At 67.7% G+C, this 18,693-nt stretch overlaps 1 protein-coding gene and 1 long non-coding RNA gene across 13 annotated transcripts in view; one reads left to right on the plus strand and one right to left on the minus strand.

The window, feature by feature from the left end:
• Positions 1 to 23: 23 nt before the first annotated feature.
• TNXB (tenascin XB) overlaps positions 24 to 18,693 on the minus strand; it is a 54,194-nt gene continuing 35,524 nt past the window's right edge. For 6 of the 11 annotated variants that reach the window (XM_075017606.1, XM_075017604.1, XM_075017602.1 and 3 more), the window contains 20 exons: positions 18,232 to 18,525; positions 17,009 to 17,299; positions 15,677 to 15,970; positions 14,032 to 14,325; positions 12,786 to 13,079; positions 8,952 to 9,245; positions 8,341 to 8,634; positions 7,650 to 7,949; positions 6,744 to 7,040; positions 5,935 to 6,057; positions 5,416 to 5,559; positions 4,835 to 4,954; positions 3,614 to 3,757; positions 3,374 to 3,504; positions 3,145 to 3,277; positions 2,819 to 2,970; positions 2,652 to 2,748; positions 1,163 to 1,380; positions 724 to 1,104; positions 24 to 521 (listed from right to left, as the gene is read on the minus strand). In XM_075017606.1, the coding sequence (XP_074873707.1) occupies positions 441 to 521; positions 724 to 1,104; positions 1,163 to 1,380; positions 2,652 to 2,748; positions 2,819 to 2,970; positions 3,145 to 3,277; positions 3,374 to 3,504; positions 3,614 to 3,757; positions 4,835 to 4,954; positions 5,416 to 5,559; positions 5,935 to 6,057; positions 6,744 to 7,040; positions 7,650 to 7,949; positions 8,341 to 8,634; positions 8,952 to 9,245; positions 12,786 to 13,079; positions 14,032 to 14,325; positions 15,677 to 15,970; positions 17,009 to 17,299; positions 18,232 to 18,525 (4,376 nt within the window). In that variant the 3' untranslated portion in view covers positions 24 to 440. Of the gene's footprint in view, positions 522 to 723; positions 1,105 to 1,162; positions 1,381 to 2,651; positions 2,749 to 2,818; positions 2,971 to 3,144; positions 3,278 to 3,373; positions 3,505 to 3,613; positions 3,758 to 4,834; positions 4,955 to 5,415; positions 5,560 to 5,934; positions 6,058 to 6,743; positions 7,041 to 7,649; positions 7,950 to 8,340; positions 8,635 to 8,951; positions 9,246 to 12,785; positions 13,080 to 14,031; positions 14,326 to 15,676; positions 15,971 to 17,008; positions 17,300 to 18,231; positions 18,526 to 18,693 lie in introns of those variants that run through there. The other 5 variants (XM_075017609.1, XM_075017600.1, XM_075017601.1 and 2 more) reach the window with 4 other exon arrangements.
• On the plus strand, positions 1,391 to 2,159 carry LOC142025174 (uncharacterized). 2 transcript variants are annotated; one of them, XR_012648598.1, is made up of 3 exons: positions 1,391 to 1,524; positions 1,556 to 1,645; positions 1,677 to 2,159. It is a non-coding gene; the product is annotated as an uncharacterized LOC142025174 (long non-coding RNA). The 2 variants fall into 2 exon arrangements; XR_012648597.1 differs by having other exon boundaries at positions 1,517 to 1,645.

An 18,693-nucleotide genomic window follows, 5' to 3' on the forward strand; every position in this document is an offset into this window, starting at 1 on the left:
GCTCAGGGGCTGGGATTTCAGTAACCTTTTCAGCTGTTTTATTAATGTACAAACTACGCTGCTCGCCCGAGCGCCCCTTAACTCTGCCCCCCCGCGGCCTCCGGCTCCGGTGCTGCTGCTCAGTGGCTAAAGGTGCTTTGGGTCCGGCTGGGGCTGGCGCTCAGCCAGGGTCCCCGCCTGCCCCAGAGGGGAGTAGCTGGGGGTCCGGACTCCTGGGTTCCACCTGTCCCTGCCACCAGCTGCATGGGGGGGGCATCCTGGTGTCTCGACACCCCCCCCGGGTGGGGGATGAGCTGGGGGGAGGTGATTTAGCAGTGGAAGGCCCTCTGCGGGGTGGGGGTGCGTGGGGGCCCCTTGTGAGGCCCTGGCTCCCTCTGGTGGCACCCGGCGGTGCTGCGGCCTGGCTCGCTCGCCCTCCCTCGTCCGTCTGTCCGTCCGGCTCAGCGCTGCCGCGGCCGCAGCTTCATCTCCGTGAAGGGGATGGAGAACTCGAAGCCTTTCCAGTTAAACCAGTTCACGCCCTGGGGGGCCAGAGCCGGGGTGAGAGTGTGTGGTGGGGCCCCCCGACCCCCGTGAGTCTATGGCAGCGCCCGGCTCGGCGGGGACTTGCCACGCCCTGGGGGGGGGGGGTGTTAATTTCCGCCCTGGGGGTGGGACAACCCCGGCGTCCGGCTCCCGGCCCCTCCCTCACCGCCCCGAGAGGACCCAGGCATCCGGCCGTACCTGGTGGTCGCGGCGGCTGCCGTAGAGCCCGTTGAGGTTGGCGTAGTGGCAGTTGTGGTACCACCAGGCCCCGTGGTAGGACACGGCACAGGGCGTCAGCCGCCGGTTCGGGTCCCGGTCCCGCGTGGAGAAGGCGCTGCCCGAGTGGTAGCTCAGAGCGTCTCCTGCGGGGCAGCGAGTGAGGGGCGGCGGCCCCTGCCTGACCCCCCCCCCCCCTCTGTATCCCGGCCCGGCCCCTCCCACTGTATCCCAGCCCAGCCCAGCCCCTCCCCCTGTACCTGACCTGGCTCCTCCCCCTGTATCCCAGCCTGGCCCCTCCCACTGCACCCAACCTGGCTCCTCCCACTGTATCCTGGCCCGGCCCCTCCCACTGCACCCGACCTGGCTCCTCCCCCTGTATCCCAGCCCGGCCCAGCCCCTCCCACCCACTGCACCCGACCTGGCTCCTCCCCACGTATCCCGGCCCGGCCCCTCGCGCTGCACGGCGCCCCTCACCGGCCGTGCCGCGGTAGCCCTCCAGGTGCAGGCGGTAGTACTCAGTGGGGGAGTCCACCCGGAACCGCTGGTACTGGGCGTACACAGCCTCAGCACCCGCCCGCAAGTCCACCCTCAGCTCCTGCTCCTCCGCCGCCGTCAGCTGGTGCAGCGCGTCATTCCCTGGGGGCAGGACGCCGGGTTCTCTCCCCAGCTGGGTACCCAGACAGCCCCGGGCGCCGGGGTCCCCTCCCCAGCGGGGTGTTCCCGGACAGCCCCGGGCGCCGGGGTCCCCTCCCCAGCGGGGTGTTCCCGGACAGCGCTGGGGTCCCCTCCCCAGCTGGGTGTTCCCGGACAGCGCCGGGGTCCCCTCCCCAGCGGGGTGTTCCCGGACAGCCCCGGGCGCCGGGGTCCCCTCCCCAGCTGGGTGTTCCCGGACAGCGCTGGGGTCCCCTCCCCAGCTGGGTGTTCCCGGACAGCGCCGGGGTCCCCTCCCCAGCGGGGTGTTCCCGGACAGCGCCGGGGTCCCCTCCCCAGCTGGGTGTTCCCGGACAGCGCCGGGGTCCCCTCCCCAGCTGGGTGTTCCCGGACAGCCCCGGGCGCCGGGGTCCCCTCCCCAGCGGGGTGTTCCCGGACAGCGCCGGGGTCCCCTCCCCAGCTGGGTGTTCCCGGACAGCCCCGGGCGCCGGGGTCCCCTCCCCAGCTGGGTGTTCCCGGACAGCGCCGGGGTCCCCTCCCCAGCTGGGTGTTCCCGGACAGCCCCGGGCGCCGGGGTCCCCTCCCCAGCTGGGTGTTCCCGGACAGCGCCGGGGTCCCCTCCCCAGCGGGGTGTTCCCGGACAGCCCCGGGCGCCGGGGTCCCCTCCAACATGGATGGGACTGGCTGTCTCTGCCGGCTGCACTGACTTCTCTGTATGATGCTGCGTCCTGTCGGCTAATAAACCCGCCGCTGTTCTCCTGCCAGTGAGAGTCACTCCTGCCTGCGGCCGGGGGGCAGAGCTTGGAGGACCCTGGACGCCGGGGTCCCCTCCCTGGCTGCGTGTGCTGTAGTGCAGGGTACGTGTGTGTGTGTGTCACACACAGAGGGTGTGGGGTTCCTGCTGGGGTAACCTGGTGCCCAGGTGACACCTCTGGGCTGCAGACAAAGGGGGAGGTGGAGCCTGAGGGGTTTGAATTGGAACTGGGAGTTGGGAGCAGTGAGTCTGGGCTGGGAGAGAGAGAGACAAAGGAGGGGGCCAGGCCCCGGCTCTGGGGACCCCTCGGGGCCTCCTCTCCCCAGCGTGGATGGGACTGGCTGTCTCTGCCGGCTGCACTGACCCCTCTGTACGACGCTGTGTCCTGTCGGCTCATAAACCCGCTGTTCTCCTGCCAGTGAGCGTCACTCCTGCCTGGGGACAGGGGCAGCGCCTGGGGGACCCCGGACAGCCCCGGACGCCGGGGTTCTCTGTCACTCACCCAGCCAGAACTCCCGGGACAGGTTGCCGAAGCCGCGGGCGTAGTCCTGCCAGTCGCGCCAGAAATCCGTCTCGCCGTCCATGCGGCGCTGGAAGACCTGGCGGGGGGGCAGCGGGGGTCAGAGACAGATGCACAGAGCCGCCCCCCCCCCAGTGCCCCCCACTCACCAGCCAGCCGCCCCCGTCCGTCTCCATGTCGCAGTACACGCGCAGGGGGCGCTGCCGGTCACCCCCCAGGTAGATGGTCACCTCCCCGGAGGGGCCCGGCCCGTTCAGCTGCTCCTCCGTGCAGTCCCGGGGGAAAGGATAGCGCAGCCACACTGTGGGGAGAGAAGCCAGTGGAACCCAGGCGTCCGGGTTCCCAACCCGCCCCCCCCCCCAAGAGCTGGGGAGAGAACCCAGGCGTCCGGGTTCCCATCCCGCCCCCCGCAAGAGCTGGGGAGAGAACCCAGGCGTCCGGGCTTCCAGCCCCACCCCCGGCGTGGGCGGCTCACCAGTGTTGAAGGAGGTGGCGAGGGGGGTGCTCGGCTGGCCCCCCCGCATGGCCTGTAGCCGGACCTGGTAGCGGCTGGAGGGGGTCAGGTTGCTGAGCAGGTAGGAGGCGGCGTCAGAGCCCAGGTGGATCGCCTGGGGGGGACAGGGAGTGAGGGGGGGGGCAGAGCTGGGGGAGGGGCTACGGGGGCAGAGCTGGGGGGAGGGGAAGGGGCTGAGGGTCCCTGGTACCTGCGCGTGGCCGGAGGGGGTCTCGTAGCTCAGCAGGTAGCCAGCCGGGGGGGCGCGCGGGGGGGTCCAGGAGAGCCGGGCGCTGCGGGGGGCGACTTCGCTGGCTCGCAGGTCCCGGGGGGCGTCCAGTCCTGGGGGCGGGGGAGACTGAAGTGGTGACACCGCCCCTGACAGCCCCCCCCCCCGCCCCGCATCCACTGCCCCCCCACGCACGCCCTGTAACACCCCCCGCAGCCGTACCGGTGCTGAAGGTGGCGCTGGCTGGGGAGCTGTGATCCCCGGCCCGCACTGCGCGGAGGCTGACCAGGTACTCGGTGTCCCGCTGCAGCCCGGACAGGGGGTGCTCGGCCCGGTCCCCTGGGAGCTGCAGTGTCACTGCCGGGCCTGGGAGCAGAGGTGTGGGCTCAGGGTGGGGGATGGGGGCCCCCAGTCACCCCATGGGGGTGTTTCCAGCCCTTGTCACATGGCCGTGCTTGAGAAACGGGTTTGCGTGCGGGGGGGGGGGGGGTGCTCAGTGTCCCAGGGGTTCCCAGTGTGACGGGGGGTTGCAGGGGGGGGGGCACTCGGGTTCCCAGTGTGACGGGGGGTCGCGGGGGGGGGCAGTCAGTGTCCCGGGGTTCCCAGTGTGATGGGGGGTCGCAGGAGGGTTGCAGGGGGGGCACTCAGTGTCCCAGGGGTTCCCAGTGTGACGGAGGGTTGCAGGGGGGGCACTCAGTGTCCCAGGGGTTCCCAGTGTGACGGGGGGTTGCAGGGTTGCGGGGGGGGGGGCACTCAGTGTCCCAGGGGTTCCCAGTGTGACGGGGGGTCGCAGGGGGGTTGCAGGGGGGCACTCAGTGTCCCAGGGTTTCCCAGTGTGATGGGGGGTCGCAGGAGGGTTGCAGGGGGGTCACTCAGTGTCCCAGGGGTTCCCAGTGTGACGGGGGGTTGCAGGGGGGCACTCAGTGTCCCAGGGGTTCGCAGGGTTGCGGGGGGGCACTCAGTGTCCCAGGGTTTCCCAGTGTGATGGGGGGTCGCAGGGGGGCACTCAGTGTCCCAGGGGTTCCCAGTGTGACAGAGGGTTGCGGGGGGGGCACTCAGTGTCCCAGGGGTTCCCAGTGTGACGGGGGGTCGCAGGGTTGCGGGGGGGGGCACTCAGTGTCCCAGGGGTTCCCAGTGTGATGGGGGGTCGCAGGAGGGTTGCAGGGGGAGCACTCAGTGTCCCAGGGGTTCCCAGTGTGACGGAGGGTTGCAGGGGGGGCACTCAGTGTCCCAGGGGTTCCCAGTGTGACGGAGGGTTGCAGGGGGGGCACTCAGTGTCCCAGGGGTTCCCAGTGTGACGGAGGGTTGCAGGGGGGGCACTCAGTGTCCCAGGTTCCCAGCATGACAGGGGCGGGGGTTGGCCGGTGCCTGGACCAGGCCAGAACAGAGCCCCAGCGCCGGTGCCCCGGCCCAGCCAGCGGGAGGACCAGGGGTGGTGCTCGCCTTGGGGGGGCCGGTAGCTCAGCTCGTAGCTGTGTGCAGGGCCGCGGGGTGGGCGCCAGCGTAGCAGGGCCGAGGTGTCGGTGATGTCCACGGCGCGCAGGTCCGAGGGGCCGTTGGGGACTGTGGAGAGAGCACAGCGCGTGAGGGGGGCAGCCAGCCAGCGGCGGGGGGCACTTGCCCTGGGTGTAGGGAAGGGAGGGGACCCCGGCGTCCAGGGCAGTGGAGGGAACCTTGGATTTCAGGAGAAGGGACAAAGGTGCTGGCCGTGGGGCAGGGGAGGGGGACCCCGATATCCAGTGCTGGCCCTGGGGCGGGGGAGGGGACCCCGGCATCCACTGCTGGCCCTGGGGTGGGGTGGGGGGACCCCGGCGTCGGGTGCTGGTCCTGGGGTGGGGTGGGGGGACCCCGGCGTCCGGTGCTGGCCCTGGGGCGGGGGAGGGGACCCCGGCATCGGGTGCAGGCCCTAGGGCGGGGTGGCGGGACCCCGGCATCCGGTGCTGGCCCTGGAGCGGGGTGGGGGGACCCCGGCGTCGGGTGCTGGTCCTGGGGCGGGGTGGGGGGACCCCAGTGTCCAGCCTTACCTGTGGTGACGTAGCCCACCAGGGGCTCGCTTTCCTCGAAGCCGCGCACGGCCATGACGCTGACCTCGTAGCTGGCCCCGGGGCTCAGCCCCTCCAGTGTCGTCTGCAGCTGGGCGCCCCTCACCAGTTGGCTCTGTGGCTCCCCTGGGGACATGTGGGTCAGCCAGTGAGTGGCAGGGGGTGGAGCGGAGCTGGGGCTCCTGTGCAGTGGGTGTGGGGCAGGGGCCTGGGCTATAGGCTGCTTGGGGGGTTCCGCAGGGGGCATTCCCAGATGCTGTGAGGTGTTGGGGGGTCCTGTGAGCACTGGAGGTCAGCAGGGGGAGCCCTGGGGTGCCACAGGGCTCTGGGGGAGCAGCTTGGGCTCTCTGAGGGGGTGCTGGGGGGCAGCAGTATACAAGGGGGTCACTGGGAGCTCAGTGTGGGGGGCCGTGGGGCGATGGGGCAGCGGGGGCTCTGGGGGTCTGTGTGGTGTTCCATGGGGCGGGGGGCAGGCACCGTGGGGCACCGTGGGCCACTCACCCCCGTCGGTCAGCTGAAAGGACACCTTGTAGCGGTCGACGCGGGTGGGGGGGGGCCCCCAGGTGACCCCCACTGAGGTCTGGCGCACGTCGCTGAAGCGCAGGTCTTGGGGGCTCTCGAGCTCTGGGGAGATGGGGGGGTCAGGGGATCCCACACCCACTCCAGCAGAGCCTCTTCCCAGGGGCACCACCGACTCTGTCCCCCCCCAACAGCGACCCACCACCGCTCTGGGGGTCAGCCAGCCACAGGCACTGCCCTGGCCAGCTGGCCTCTCCCTCCCACCCCCACAGCCGGCTCATGCTTCCCAGGGAGCTTGGCCCTGGCCTGAGAGGGGCTGGATTCGACCCACCCAGCCCCAGCCCTGAAACCTCCCCTCGCATCAAGGATGGAGGGAAGCGCCGTGCCAGGGAAGGGACAGCAGGGGGCGCCACACAAGGAGGAGGGGTGCGGGGGGCAAGCAGGGGGGCGCCGTGCCGGGGTGCCACACAAGGAGGAGGGGTGCGGGGGGCAAGCAGGGGGGTGCCGTGCCAGGGTGCCATGCAAGGAGGAGGGGTGCGGGGGGGCAAGCAGGGGGGCGCCGTGCCGGGGTGCCACGCAAGGAGAAGGGGTGCGGGGGGCAAGCAGGGGGGCGCCGTGCCAGGGTGCCACGCAAGGAGGAGGGGTGCGGGGGGCAAGCAGGGGGGCGCCGTGCCAGGGTGCCATGCAAGGAGGAGGGGTGCGGGGGGCAAGCAGGGGGGCGCCGTGCCAGGGTCACCACGCCCAGGGCCCACACTCAGGGGGTCCCAGGTCCGGACACCGGGGGTCCCTACCGAGGCTGCTGGTCTGCGCCACCCCGCGGACGTCGGCCACCTCCTGGCCCTGCCGCAGACCCGCCAGTGCCAGGCCGTACTCGGTGCCTGGCTGCAGCCCCCGCAGCACAGCCGAGTGCTGGGCCCCCGGCACCTGCAGCTCCTGGGCCGGCGCCGCCCCCACCTGGTACCGCAGGAGGAAGGCGTCGAAGTCGCCCGGGGACACGTCCCAGCTCAGCCGCAGCGAGGTCGGCGTCACCTCGGAGACCAGCAGCGGGCCGAGGCGCACCAGCCGCAGGCTGGAGGCTTCGGGGAAGGCTGCAGGGGAGAGGGGTGTGAGCGCCGGCCAGGCCAGGACGGGGTTAATTGTCCCTGGGGGCAGGGGGCTAAGTCTGTCCCATCATGCACCTGGCCAAGAGCCGGGCGGACCCCGCGGGGTTTGGCATGGAGCAGTGGGGCCATAGGGGAGTGAAGAAATGGAGGGGGGCAGGACCAGGGGGGCACCCAGGAGTCCCAGCCCCCCCCATATCCTCCCAGCCCCCATGAGGTGGGAGAGAACTCAGGAGTCCGGGTGCCCAGCCCCCCCATAACCCCCCAGCCCTCACGAAGTGGGAGAGAACCCAGGCATCCGGGCTCCCAGCCCACTCCATAACTCCCCAGCTGCCACGAGCTGGGAGAGAACCCAGGAGTCCGGGTGCCCAGCCCCCATAATTCCCCAGCCCCCACGAGGTGGGAGAGAACTCAGGAGTCCGGGTGCCCAGCCCCCCCATAACCCCCCAGCCCTCAAGAAGTGGGAGAGAACCCAGGCGTCCGGGCTCCCAGCCCGCCCATAACCCCCCAGCTGCCACGAGCTGGGAGAGAACCCAGGCGTCCGGGCTCCCAGCTGGGCCCTGGCAGGACGGGGACAGGGACGGGCCTGGCGTTGACCTGTGACGGCGTCGGTGGAGACGGGCCCGAGGCGCCGGCGGCCGGACAGGCCGTACAGGTTGAAGTTGTACTTGTGGGAGGGGAGCAGGTCAGAGACGACGAGGGAGCGGGACCCCCCGGCCACGGGCAGCGCCTGGGGTTTGCCCTCCGCGTCCCGGTACTGCAGGAGGAAGGACTCGAAGTCCCCGGCCGGGACGGTCCAGGAGAGCCGGACGGAGTCCTTGGTGACCTCGGAGACGCTGAGCTCCCCCAGCCAGGGCTGCGTGGCCCCTCCCTCCGCCTCCGGCTCCTGCGTCGGGCCTGGGGAGACGCGAGCGGCTCAGCCCCGGCCGTGGGACGGGAGGCGCAGAACACTGGCCGGAGCAGGGCAGCGTCCGGCCGGCAGAGCAGAGCCGCAGCGCTGGACGCGGCGTCCCTGGTGCGCTGTGCCCAGGCGGGCGGTGGCCCAGCTCCCCTGGCGAGCCGTGCCCGGGAGACGGGGAGCACAGCGTGCTGGGGGCAGCAGCAGGAGGGAGCCGGGGCACGGGGAGGCTGCGGGAACTGGAGGGGCACGACAGAGGGGCTCGTTTCCCGGCTGTTCCGGCAGGTCACTCGGCATTTCCCGACACCTGGCCCGGCCCCGGGGACATGAGAGGGGCTTTTCCAGCCCGTCCTGCACCTCCCAGGTGGGGGGAGGGTCCCCGGCGCTGACCTGTGACGGCGTCGGCGGAGACGGGCCCCAGGCGCTTGCGGCCGGACACGCCGTACAGGCTGAACTTGTATCTGCGGGAAGGCGCCAGGCTGGTGACGGTCACCGTGCGGGATCCCCCGTCCACGGGCAGCACCTGGGCGTTGCCGTCCGCGTCCTTGTACTGCAGGAGGAAGGAGTCGAAGGTCCCCTCCTCCACGGTCCAGGAGAGGTCGACGGAGTCGTGGGTGGCGTCGGAGGCCGAGAGCCCCCCCAGGCGCAGCTGCGTCCCTGTCGGCTCCTCCCGGGGCGCTGCGGCTGGAAGCGAGACGGGGAGGGCAAAGGGCTGGTAAGTGCCTGCGGGGGACCGGGAGGCAGCTCCCCATCTCCCAGCGCCGGGCGCAGGCTCGGGCAGTGTCACCTCTGAGTCGTGTGGCCGGCGGCCCCGGGGCAGGGCGGGAAGAGGGAACCAGAGACCGGCAGAGGCAAGACCCTTTAGCCCTGAGTTCCCCGGGGCCGGGGCAGAGACGCGGCCGCCTGCGTCGGGCGACAGCACAGCCCCGCGGGGCCTGGGGAAGGCTGGAGTGGGTGGAAGAGACGGAGCTGGCTGGGACCCTCCCCAGGCACCCGCTGACCTGTGACGGCGTCGGCGGAGACGGGCCCCAGGCGCTTGCGGCCGGACACGCCGTACAGGTTGAACTTGTATCTGCGGGAAGGCGCCAGGCTGGTGACGGTCACCGTGCGGGATCCCCCGGCCACGGGCAGCGCCTGGGGTTTGCCCTCCGCGTCCTTGTACTGCAGGAGGAAGGAGTCGAAGTCCCCGGCCGGGACGGACCAGGAGAGCCGGATGGAGGAGTCAGTGACGTCGGAGGCCGAGAGCTCCCCCAGGCTGGGCTGGGCGGTGGGTTCCTGCTGCCGTGGGGCTGTGGCTGGAACAGAGATGGGGGTGAGGGGTGCAGCTGGGCTGGGGGGCGACTCATCAGGTCCTTGTGGGGCTGGCTACTCCCAGCCAGAGGGGCTCTGTAGAGGGGATTGGGGGCGGGTGCAGGGAGCCCCAGGGACCAGCTCTGCACCCCACTTCCCCAGCTCGTCCCCACTGAAGCTCCTGACCTAGTCAGCGTGTTAGTCCGCAGGGTCCCCGGAGCAGCCTGTTGGCCTCTGTCAGCCAAATCAACCCCGAGGCCGTCGACTGGATTTGGGCGTAAACTTTGGTGAGCTGCACCTCCCCTCCTGTGAGCCCCACGGCCCTGGCTGAGGCGGTGAGAGCACCTAGCCAGCCCCTTGTGACGGGAGAGCTGCTCCCAGCCCCACTCAGCCGTCGGGCTCAGCAGTTTGGTGCTGGCAAAACCTGGCTCAGAGGTTTTCCCACCCGCGAGCGGCAACTGTGCAGTCTGTGAGCGTGGCCTGGTGGCGAACCCGCACTGCAGTGGTTTGAAGAGCCGGCTGTGCCCAGCCCCTTCCCAGGGCACGCGAGCAGCCTCCTCGGGGGGCCAGACCGAGCTGCTGCACCGTCCGCCACAGCACGCCAGCAAGCAGAGGTGGCTGTGGGGCCAGCGCCCCGCTACTGCCTGCCGGGGACCCGGCTTTGGGAACTGGGGCGGAGGCTCCCGCCCAGCGCCCTCGCTGGCCCGTCGGGCGGGTTTCGTACTCGCCTCTTGTGGCCAAGAGCCAGAGTCTCCAGGTCAGAGCTCCGGAGACCGCACGGCCCCGCTGCTGCTTTTCCAGCGGGCGCCGTGCGAATGATGTTTTGGGGGACCACGGCCAGGAGCTCCCCTTTGCGCCCACACGCACTGGGGCCCGGCAGCGCCTCGGCCGCGGGGCTGGTGCTCAGGGGTGCAGGGGAGGACGCGTGTGAAACGGCTCCCGAGCGGCAGTGGCCTCTCCCGCCAGCCGGGGGCGCGGGGTCCGAAGTGCCGCCCAAGCAGATCATGACGGGAGGTCTCGGGCCCCTTGTCCTGGTCCCCAGCGCTCTGTGCCTGCGTCGAGAACGTGGCGGGGGGGGTCCACTGCCCCGGTTGGGTCACGTGTGTTCCCTGGTGGCCTGTAGTGACACCAGGCGGGTGCCTCAGTGCGCAGCGGCCGGGGGGCTTCCCTGGGACGACCTCACACGTACGCAATGGGCCTCCCTGGCCCCTAACCCGGGCAGCCAGGCGAGGCCTCTTCTTGCCCGGGAGCTGGCCAGAGGCGGGAGGGGCCTGGCTGGCTGGACCTGGGGCCGCGCTTGTGGGGAGCCCCGGCCAAGCGGAGACGTGTTGATGGAGCTGCACAGATGTCACCCCGGGCGCCAGCGTGCAAGGCCGTGGCCAGGTCCCGCGTGAGCCTGTGACTGAGCGGCCCCCTCGCCCCCCCACCGGCCTGGGGAAGCACCAGCCGGTGTCGATCATTTTCTCGCCCTTCCCGTGTGCCGCCGCCTGCCCGTTCTCGGGTGGGCAAGAGTCAAACGCGGGTGAGAGCTCCGCCGACGGGAGGTCAGGCCCAGCGCACGGCGGCGCCCCGGCTGCGGGACGAGACTGCAGCTCCAGGGGCGCCCATGAGCGTTGCTCGGGTGTGGGGCACGCGCTCTTTCTGCCACCACGAGGGGCTGGTGTCCAAGGGCCCCTGGACTCTGCGCGACGTCCCCATGGCTCCTGGACGCCGGCTGGAAACCCTGCTAGGAACACGGGACCATCCACCCCGGCCATCCTCGGCCAGGCTGCTGGTTACCCACCCACCCGACCGTCACACCCAGGTATCCACCTGGCCTCATCCGCGTCCATTCAGCCGTCTGTCCGGCCGTCACACCCAGGTATCCACCTGGCCTCATCCGCGTCCATTCAGCCGTCTGTCCGGCCGTCACACCCAGGTATCCACCTGGCCTCATCCGCGTCCATTCAGCCGTCTGTCCGGCCGTCACACCCAGGTATCCACCTGGCCTCATCCGCGTCCATTCAGCCGTCTGTCCGGCCGTCACACCCAGGTATCCACCTGGCCTCATCCACGTCCATTCAGCCGTCTGTCCGGCCGTCACACCCAGGTATCCACCTGGCCTCATCCACGTCCATTCAGCCGTCTGTCCGGCCGTCACACCCAGGTATTCACCTGGCCTCATCCGCGTCCATTCAGCCATCTGTCCGGCCGTCTGTCCATCTGTCCAGCCGTCACACCCAGGTATCCACCTGGCCTCATCCGCGTCCATTCAGCTGTCTGTCCAGCCGTCACACCCAGGTATCCACCTGGCCTCATCCGCGTCCATTCAGCCGTCTGTCCGGCCGTCACACCCAGGTATTCACCTGGCCTCATCCGCGTCCATTCAGCCATCTGTCCGGCCGTCTGTCCATCTGTCCAGCCGTCACACCCAGGTATCCACCTGGCCTCATCCGCGTCCATTCAGCCGTCTGTCCGGCCGTCACACCCAGGTATTCACCTGGCCTCATCCACGTCCATTCAGCCGTCTGTCCGGCCGTCACACCCAGGTATCCACCTGGCCTCATCCGCGTCCATTCAGCCGTCTGTCCGGCCGTCACACCCAGGTATCCACCTGGCCTCATCCGCGTCCATTCAGCCGTCTGTCCGGCCGTCACACCCAGGTATTCACCTGGCCTCATCCGCGTCCATTCAGCCGTCTGTCCGGCCGTCACACCCAGGTATTCACCTGGCCTCATCCGCGTCCATTCAGCCGTCTGTCCGGCCGTCACACCCAGGTATTCACCTGGCCTCATCCGCGTCCATTCAGCCATCTGTCCGGCCGTCTGTCCATCTGTCCAGCCGTCACACCCAGGTATCCACCTGGCCTCATCCGCGTCCATTCAGCCATCTGTCCGACTGTCTGTCCATCTGTCCAGCCGTCACACCCAGGTATCCACCTGGCCTCATCCACATCCATTCAGCTGTCTGTCCGGCCGTCTGTCTGTCTGTCACACCCAGGTATGCACCTGGCCTCATCCGCGTCCATTCAGCCATCTGTCCGGCCGTCTGTCCATCTGTCCAGCCGTCACACCCAGGTATCCACCTGGCCTCATCCGCGTACATTCAGCTGTCTGTCCATCTGTCCGGCCGTCACACCCAGGTATTCACCTGGCCTCATCTGCGTCCATTCAGCCATCTGTCCGTCTGTCCGTCCGTCACACCCATTTACCCACCTAGCCTCATCCGCGTCCATTCAGCCGTCTGGCCGTGACCATCCTCATCACGAGCCAACAAAATCCATCGCCATTGACAGCTAGCTGGCGACCGGCTACCCAGCCTCGGTCCATCCCTTCCCATCCGCACTGCCAGCCATCCTGCTATTCCTCCAGCCGGCTCCAGCCACACCTACCCACCCGGCCCATCCCAGCGCTGTGGCTGCTGAATGGGCTGCAGAGCGGTCGGGGAGGTCAGAGTCTGGGACCCATCTTACCAGGAAGGCGCCAGCTGGCGGCTGCTGTTCCCACCCACTGCGAAGTAAAGGGGGCGGGAGGGGAAGGAGCCGGTACCCGGGAGCAGCCACTGACCTGTGACGGCGTCGGCGGAGACGGGCCCGAGGCGCTTGCGGCCGGACACGCCGTACAGGTTGAACTTGTATCTGCGGGAAGGCGCCAGGCTGGTGACGGTCACCGTGCGGGATCCCCCGGCCACGGGCAGCGCCTGGGGTTTGCCCTCCGCGTCCTTGTACTGCAGGAGAAAGGAGTCGAAGGTCCCCTCCTCCACGGTCCAGGAGAGCCGGACGGAGGAGTCGGTGACGTCGGAGGCCGAGAGCTCCCCAAGGCTGGGCTGGGCGGTGGGTTCCTCCTTCCGCAGTGCCGTGGCTGGAACAGAGAGGGGGTGTGGGGTGTGGCTGGGGTGGGGGCAGCTCACTGAGTGCTGGGGGGAGCAAATTATTCCCAGCCAGAGGGGCCCCGCAGAGAGGATTAGCTGAGGGGGGTGCAGGGAGCCCCAGGGACCGGCCCCAGGACACAGCTGCGGACAGACAGAGGGACAGGAAACGTCTGCAAAGAGAAGCCCACATCCTGGGCTCCCTGCAGCCAGCCACCTCCGTAGGGAAGGTCAGCCCAGAGTGCCCGGCACAAGCCCAGCCCGGTGAGTGCTGGGCCGCGCTGGTGTCATGATCGTGAGGGTTCGCCAGCAGCCTGGGAGTAAAAGGGTTAATCTCCTTGGCCAGGGGGGGTTGCCCTATAGGAATGTAGGTAAGAGGCTGGGCTGGGCCGGAGGGAAAACAAACCTGGGATACACCAATGTGAGGGGAATGATCCCCACTGGCCCCCAGCCAGCGCCCAGCACAGCCGGCCCACCAGCAGCGTCCACACACACACACACCTGGCCCCCTCCCTCCGTGCTGCCAGCTGCAGCCCCGGCACTGCCGCCTGGCCACCGGCTCCCCCAAGGACACAAACCCCAAACCACCCAGCCCAGGATATAAAACCCAGCCATCCCCACCTGCCACCAGTCACCGCTCCAGCCGGCTGCCTCCCCGTCCGCCTGCCCGTCACCCAGCCCAATCCCTGTCCAGCCGTCCGTGTGTCCACCTGAGCCCTGCCTGTCCGTCCGTCCCAACCCCGCACACAGCTGCAGCCTGTGTTTTCCATCTGCTGGACCCACGCACCTGGCCGCCTGCCAGACTCGGCTTCTGCTGAACGGCCGGCACATGAGCTGGCGGGGTTGTATCCTAGGAAGGTCCAGCTTAATGGCTGCTGCTTCCTCCCACTGCGGAGCAAAGGGGGCAGGAGGGGAAGGGGCCGGTACCCGGGAGCAGCCGCTGACCTGTGACGGCGTCGGCGGAGACGGGCCCCAGGCGCTTGTGGCCGGACACGCCGTACAGGTTGAACTTGTATCTGCGGGAAGGCGCCAGGCTGGTGACGGTCACCGTGCGGGATCCCCCGGCCACGGGCAGCGCCTGGGGTTTGCCCTCCGCGTCCTTGTACTGCAGGAGGAAGGAGTCGAAGTCCCCGGCCAGGACGGACCAGGAGAGCCGGATGGAGGAGTCGGTGACGTCGGAGGCCGAGAGCTCCCCCAAGCTGGGCTGGGCGGTGGGTTCCTGCTGCCGTGGGGCTGCGGCTGGAACAGAGGGGGGTGAAGCGCGCGGCCGGGGTGGGAGGCAGCTCACTGGTTCCTTGGTGGGCCGGGCTGTGCCTAGGCAGAGGGGACCTGCAGAGAGCACTGGGGGCCGGGGTGGTGCGTTCAGGGAGCCCCAGGGACCGGCCCAGGAATTTTTAAATGGAATGTGGAAAGTATCTGTCACCTTTGTACACAGGGGCAGCAAGTCCTGTGCTGGGGGACGGGGGTCCCGGGGGGCTACGGAAAGCTGGGGATGCCCTGAGTCTGTCTAGGGTACGCAGGTGTCTGGGCCGTGTGAGCGGGCGGCTCCAGAGATTGGCTCTGACGCTGTGTTAGAAACGTTGGCTGGTTGGGCCTGGCACAACGGGAGGTGGGATCCCCGTCCCAGCCGGGCGACGGACTGAAAACAAAGGCTCAGACGCCGAACCCACGTCTCAGGAACGTGGGACGTGTCCACGGAAGGCAGCCCGCTGGCCAGGAGACCTGGGCTGAGGAGACGATTCGACGCCCAGGCGCCCACTCCAGCAGCCATGTAAATGGACGGGGCCGGCCTGGCAAAACCAGCGACCAATGGCCCGTGGCCACCCTGGCTTGCCTGGCTCAGATGAGCCGGGGCCTCGAGGGCCTAGGGGAAGAAGAAAGGGATTTTCCCCTCCTCACGGAAAACCATGAGATGACCCTGGCAAAGCCCCTCTTGGTTCCAGAGTTCAAGGCTCCAGCACCTACGGAATCACACCCCTTAAGGGCTGGACTTTGAAAGACTTTCAAGAATCAGCACAGACCACCGCGGGCTGCACCGGCAGCTGTGACTGATGTAGGTAGAGTGTCGCTTTAACAAGTTTTCCCTCTTACCCCCTATTTTCCTTGTTTATAAAACTTTAGCTTTTAGATTCTGAAGGATTGGCCTGGGGTGGGGCTTTGGGTCACGTCCAAGTATATATCGACCTGGGATTGGTCGGGACCCTTTGGGACCCAGAGGAATCTGCGGGGAGTTGGTGAAATAGGTTTGAAGAGCCCTCACCGGAGTAGGGGGCTGTTGGTGTGGCCTTTGGAGACAGCTGGAAAGTCTGTGGGTTTGCTTGTGTGGCTTCTGGCTGGCTGGGCTGGCAGAGATGCTTTTGTGGCTGGTTGGATTTGCCTTAGTGAGAAGGAAATCCCAGCCTGGGCTGTAAGTGGCCTGGATCTAAGCAAATATTCCCTTTGTTGGTTCCCTCAGCTGTACACAGAAACCCCGTCATTTTACAGAAGTGTCTTCCCATGCAGGTCCCAGCTAGCGGCGCCTGTCCCCATAGCGCTGCGAAGCAAAGGGGGCAGGAGGGGAAGGGGCCGGTACCCGGGAGCAGCCGCTGACCTGTGACGGCGTCGGTGGAGACGGGCCCCAGGCGCTTGCGGCCGGACACGCCGTACAGGTTGAACTTGTATCTGCGGGAAGGCGCCAGGCTGGTGACGGTCACCGTGCGGGATCCCCCGTCAACGGGCAGCGCCTGGGGTTTGCCCTCCGCGTCCTTGTACTGCAGGAGGAAGGAGTCGAAGGTCCCCTCCTCCACGGTCCAGGAGAGCCGGATGGAGTCGTGGGTGACGTCGGAGGCCGAGAGCTCCCCCAGGCTGGGCTGGGCGGTGGGTTCCTGCTCCCGTGGGGCTGCGGCTGGAACAGAGAGGGGGTGAAGCGCGCAGCCGGGGTGGGAGGCAGCTCACTGGTTCCTTGGTGGGCCGGGCTGTCCCTCGGCAGAGGGGACCTGCAGAGAGCACTGGCCGTGGGGGCGGGGGTGGAGCGTTCAGGGAGCCCCAGGGACCGGCCCCAGGACACAACTGTATCCTTGAGCTGGGAAGACGACGTGGGGACAGACAGATGGACTGGGCATGTCTTTAGAAGGACCTCACATTCGCACGTTCCCCCAGGCCAGCCCCACTCTTGGGGGGATTGTTCCAGCACGACCGGGACAAACATGCGAGCTGAGCTGGGGTAGGAGGAGAGAGAGAAGTGAGAACAACTGAGGGAGAAAGAGAAGAAGTGAACGAAGCTCACCATCAATGGAAGGATCCCCAGTGGCACCCAGACACCCCCAACCATTTCTCCAGCCCACCTCATAAGCAGCCTTCCTTCCAGCTATCTACACATCCTCCTACACACCCATTTCATCTCTGTCCATCCACGACCGTCACCCTCCATTAATTGTCCAGACCCTTGTCCTTTCCCATTGCTCTCTACCCATCCCCCCAATCCTCACCCATTCATGGAGCTCTATCAACCGCATCTCCATTCATTCATTCATTGGAAAACTCAACCATTGAAAAAATTTCATTCATTGACTTATTTGGAAATTCATTCATTCATTAAAAAATCATTCACTATAAGAATTCATTGAAAAAAGTCACTCATTCATTCATCGCAAAATCCATTCATTAAAAGAATTGTCATTGCAAAAAAATTCATTCATTCATTGAAAAAATTTCATTCACTCATTGATTCCACACACATCCACTCATTCCTGCAGTCCGCGCCACATCCACTGACCCATCCATGGGCCTCTGTGGGTTGAGTGGTTGGCAGATGACTCGTAGTGACTGGATCTGGGAACTGCCCTCCCAGGAGGATTATGTCTAGCAGACAGTTTTTCCCACTTCACTGCAGAGCAAAGGGGGCAGGAGGGGAAGGGGCCGGTGCCCAGGAACAGCCGCTGACCTGTGACGGTGTCGGCAGAGACGGGCCCGAGGCGCTTGCGGCCGGACACGCCGTACAGGTTGAACTTGTATCTGCGGGAAGGCGCCAGGCTGGTGACGGTCACCGTGCGGGATCCCCCGGCCACGGGCAGCGCCTGGGGTTTGCCCTCCGCGTCCTTGTACTGCAGGAGGAAGGAGTCGAAGGTCCCCTCCTCCACGGTCCAGGAGAGCCGGGCAGAGTCATGGGTGGTGTTGGAGGCCGAGAGCTCCCCTAGTCTGGGCTGGGCGGTGGGTTCCTCCTTTGGCTCCCCAGCTGGAACAGAGAGAGAGGGGTGAGGGGGTGCAGCTGGGCTGATGGGTGGCTCGCTGGGTCCTTGTGGGGCCAGGTTGTTCCCAGCCAGAGGGGATCTGCAGAGGGGATGTGCAGCAGACAGTGCAGGGAGCCCCAGGGACCAGCCCCAGGACACAGCTGGAGCCTGCTGCCGGGAAGGACAGTGTGGGACAGAGAGACAGACGAGGCACTTTTGAAAGAGGCTCCTGCGTTGCCTGCTCCCCTTGGGCAATGCCAGCTCTGTGGCGGGGTCGGCCCCTCGGGACTGGCACAAACCTGGGTGAGAGCTGAGCTGGGACAGGAGGAGAGACTGAGAAGGAAGAACAAACGAGAGCTAGAGAAGGGGGTGAACCAAAGCCCCCAGCTTCCACGGAATGACTCCCAGGCAGGCCCATTATGTGTTCTTCATATCCAACAGCCTGCCAGCACGTTCAATGTCCATCCGTCGCCGTCTGCGCACCCTCCGTCCGTCCCTTCCTCCTGCACGCGGCCCCCACCTTCTGGGCCCATCCGTCCTTCCCTCCAGCCATCTGAGCTCCCGTCCCATTCCCAACGTGGATGTCTGTCTGTCCTCATGCGTCCACCGTCCATCAGTCCACATATGCCAGCCAGCCGTCCGCCCTCACGCCCCTGCCGTCCCTCTGTCCATCCATCCACACACCCCATCCATCCATCCATCCACCCCCTCATGCACCCTCCATCCACTCGACTCCATCCTGTCATCCACACATGCCCACCAGACACCGCCACCCCGTACTCCCTCTTGTGAATAAGCAGTTGTCAGGCCCAGGGATGCCTGAGGCTCAGATGCATCTTCCTGGGATGAATCTTGCCCATTGGCTGCTGTCCCTGTCACACTGCGGAGCAAAGGGGGCAGGAGGGGAAGGGGCCAGTACCCGGGAGCAGCCGCTGACCTGTGACGGCGTCGGTGGAGACGGGCCCCAGGCGCTTGCGGCCGGACACGCCGTACAGGTTGAACTTGTATCTGCGGGAAGGCGCCAGGCTGGTGACGGTCACCGTGCGGGATCCCCCGTCCACGGGCAGCGCCTGGGGTTTGCCCTCCGCGTCCTTGTACTGCAGGAGGAAGGAGTCGAAGGTCCCCTCCTCCACGGTCCAGGAGAGCCGGGCGGAGTCGTGGGTGGTGTCGGAGGCCGAGAGCTCCCCTAGTCTGGGCTGGGTGGTGGTTTCCTCCTTCCTTGGCTCCGCAGCTAGAACAGGGAGAGAGGGGTGAGGGGTGCAGACGGGGTGTGGGGTGAGGAGCTCACCGGGTGCTTTGCAGGGGCTGAGTTATTCACAGCCACTGGGGATCTGCAGAGAAACTTAGTTGCAGAGGCCGGGGGGTGGGGGGCACAGAGCCCCAGAGCTCAGCCCCAGGA

The sequence above is a fragment of the Carettochelys insculpta genome, chromosome 22, assembly GCF_033958435.1.
Source record: "Carettochelys insculpta isolate YL-2023 chromosome 22, ASM3395843v1, whole genome shotgun sequence".
In the NCBI taxonomy this organism is placed as follows: Eukaryota; Metazoa; Chordata; order Testudines; family Carettochelyidae; genus Carettochelys; species Carettochelys insculpta.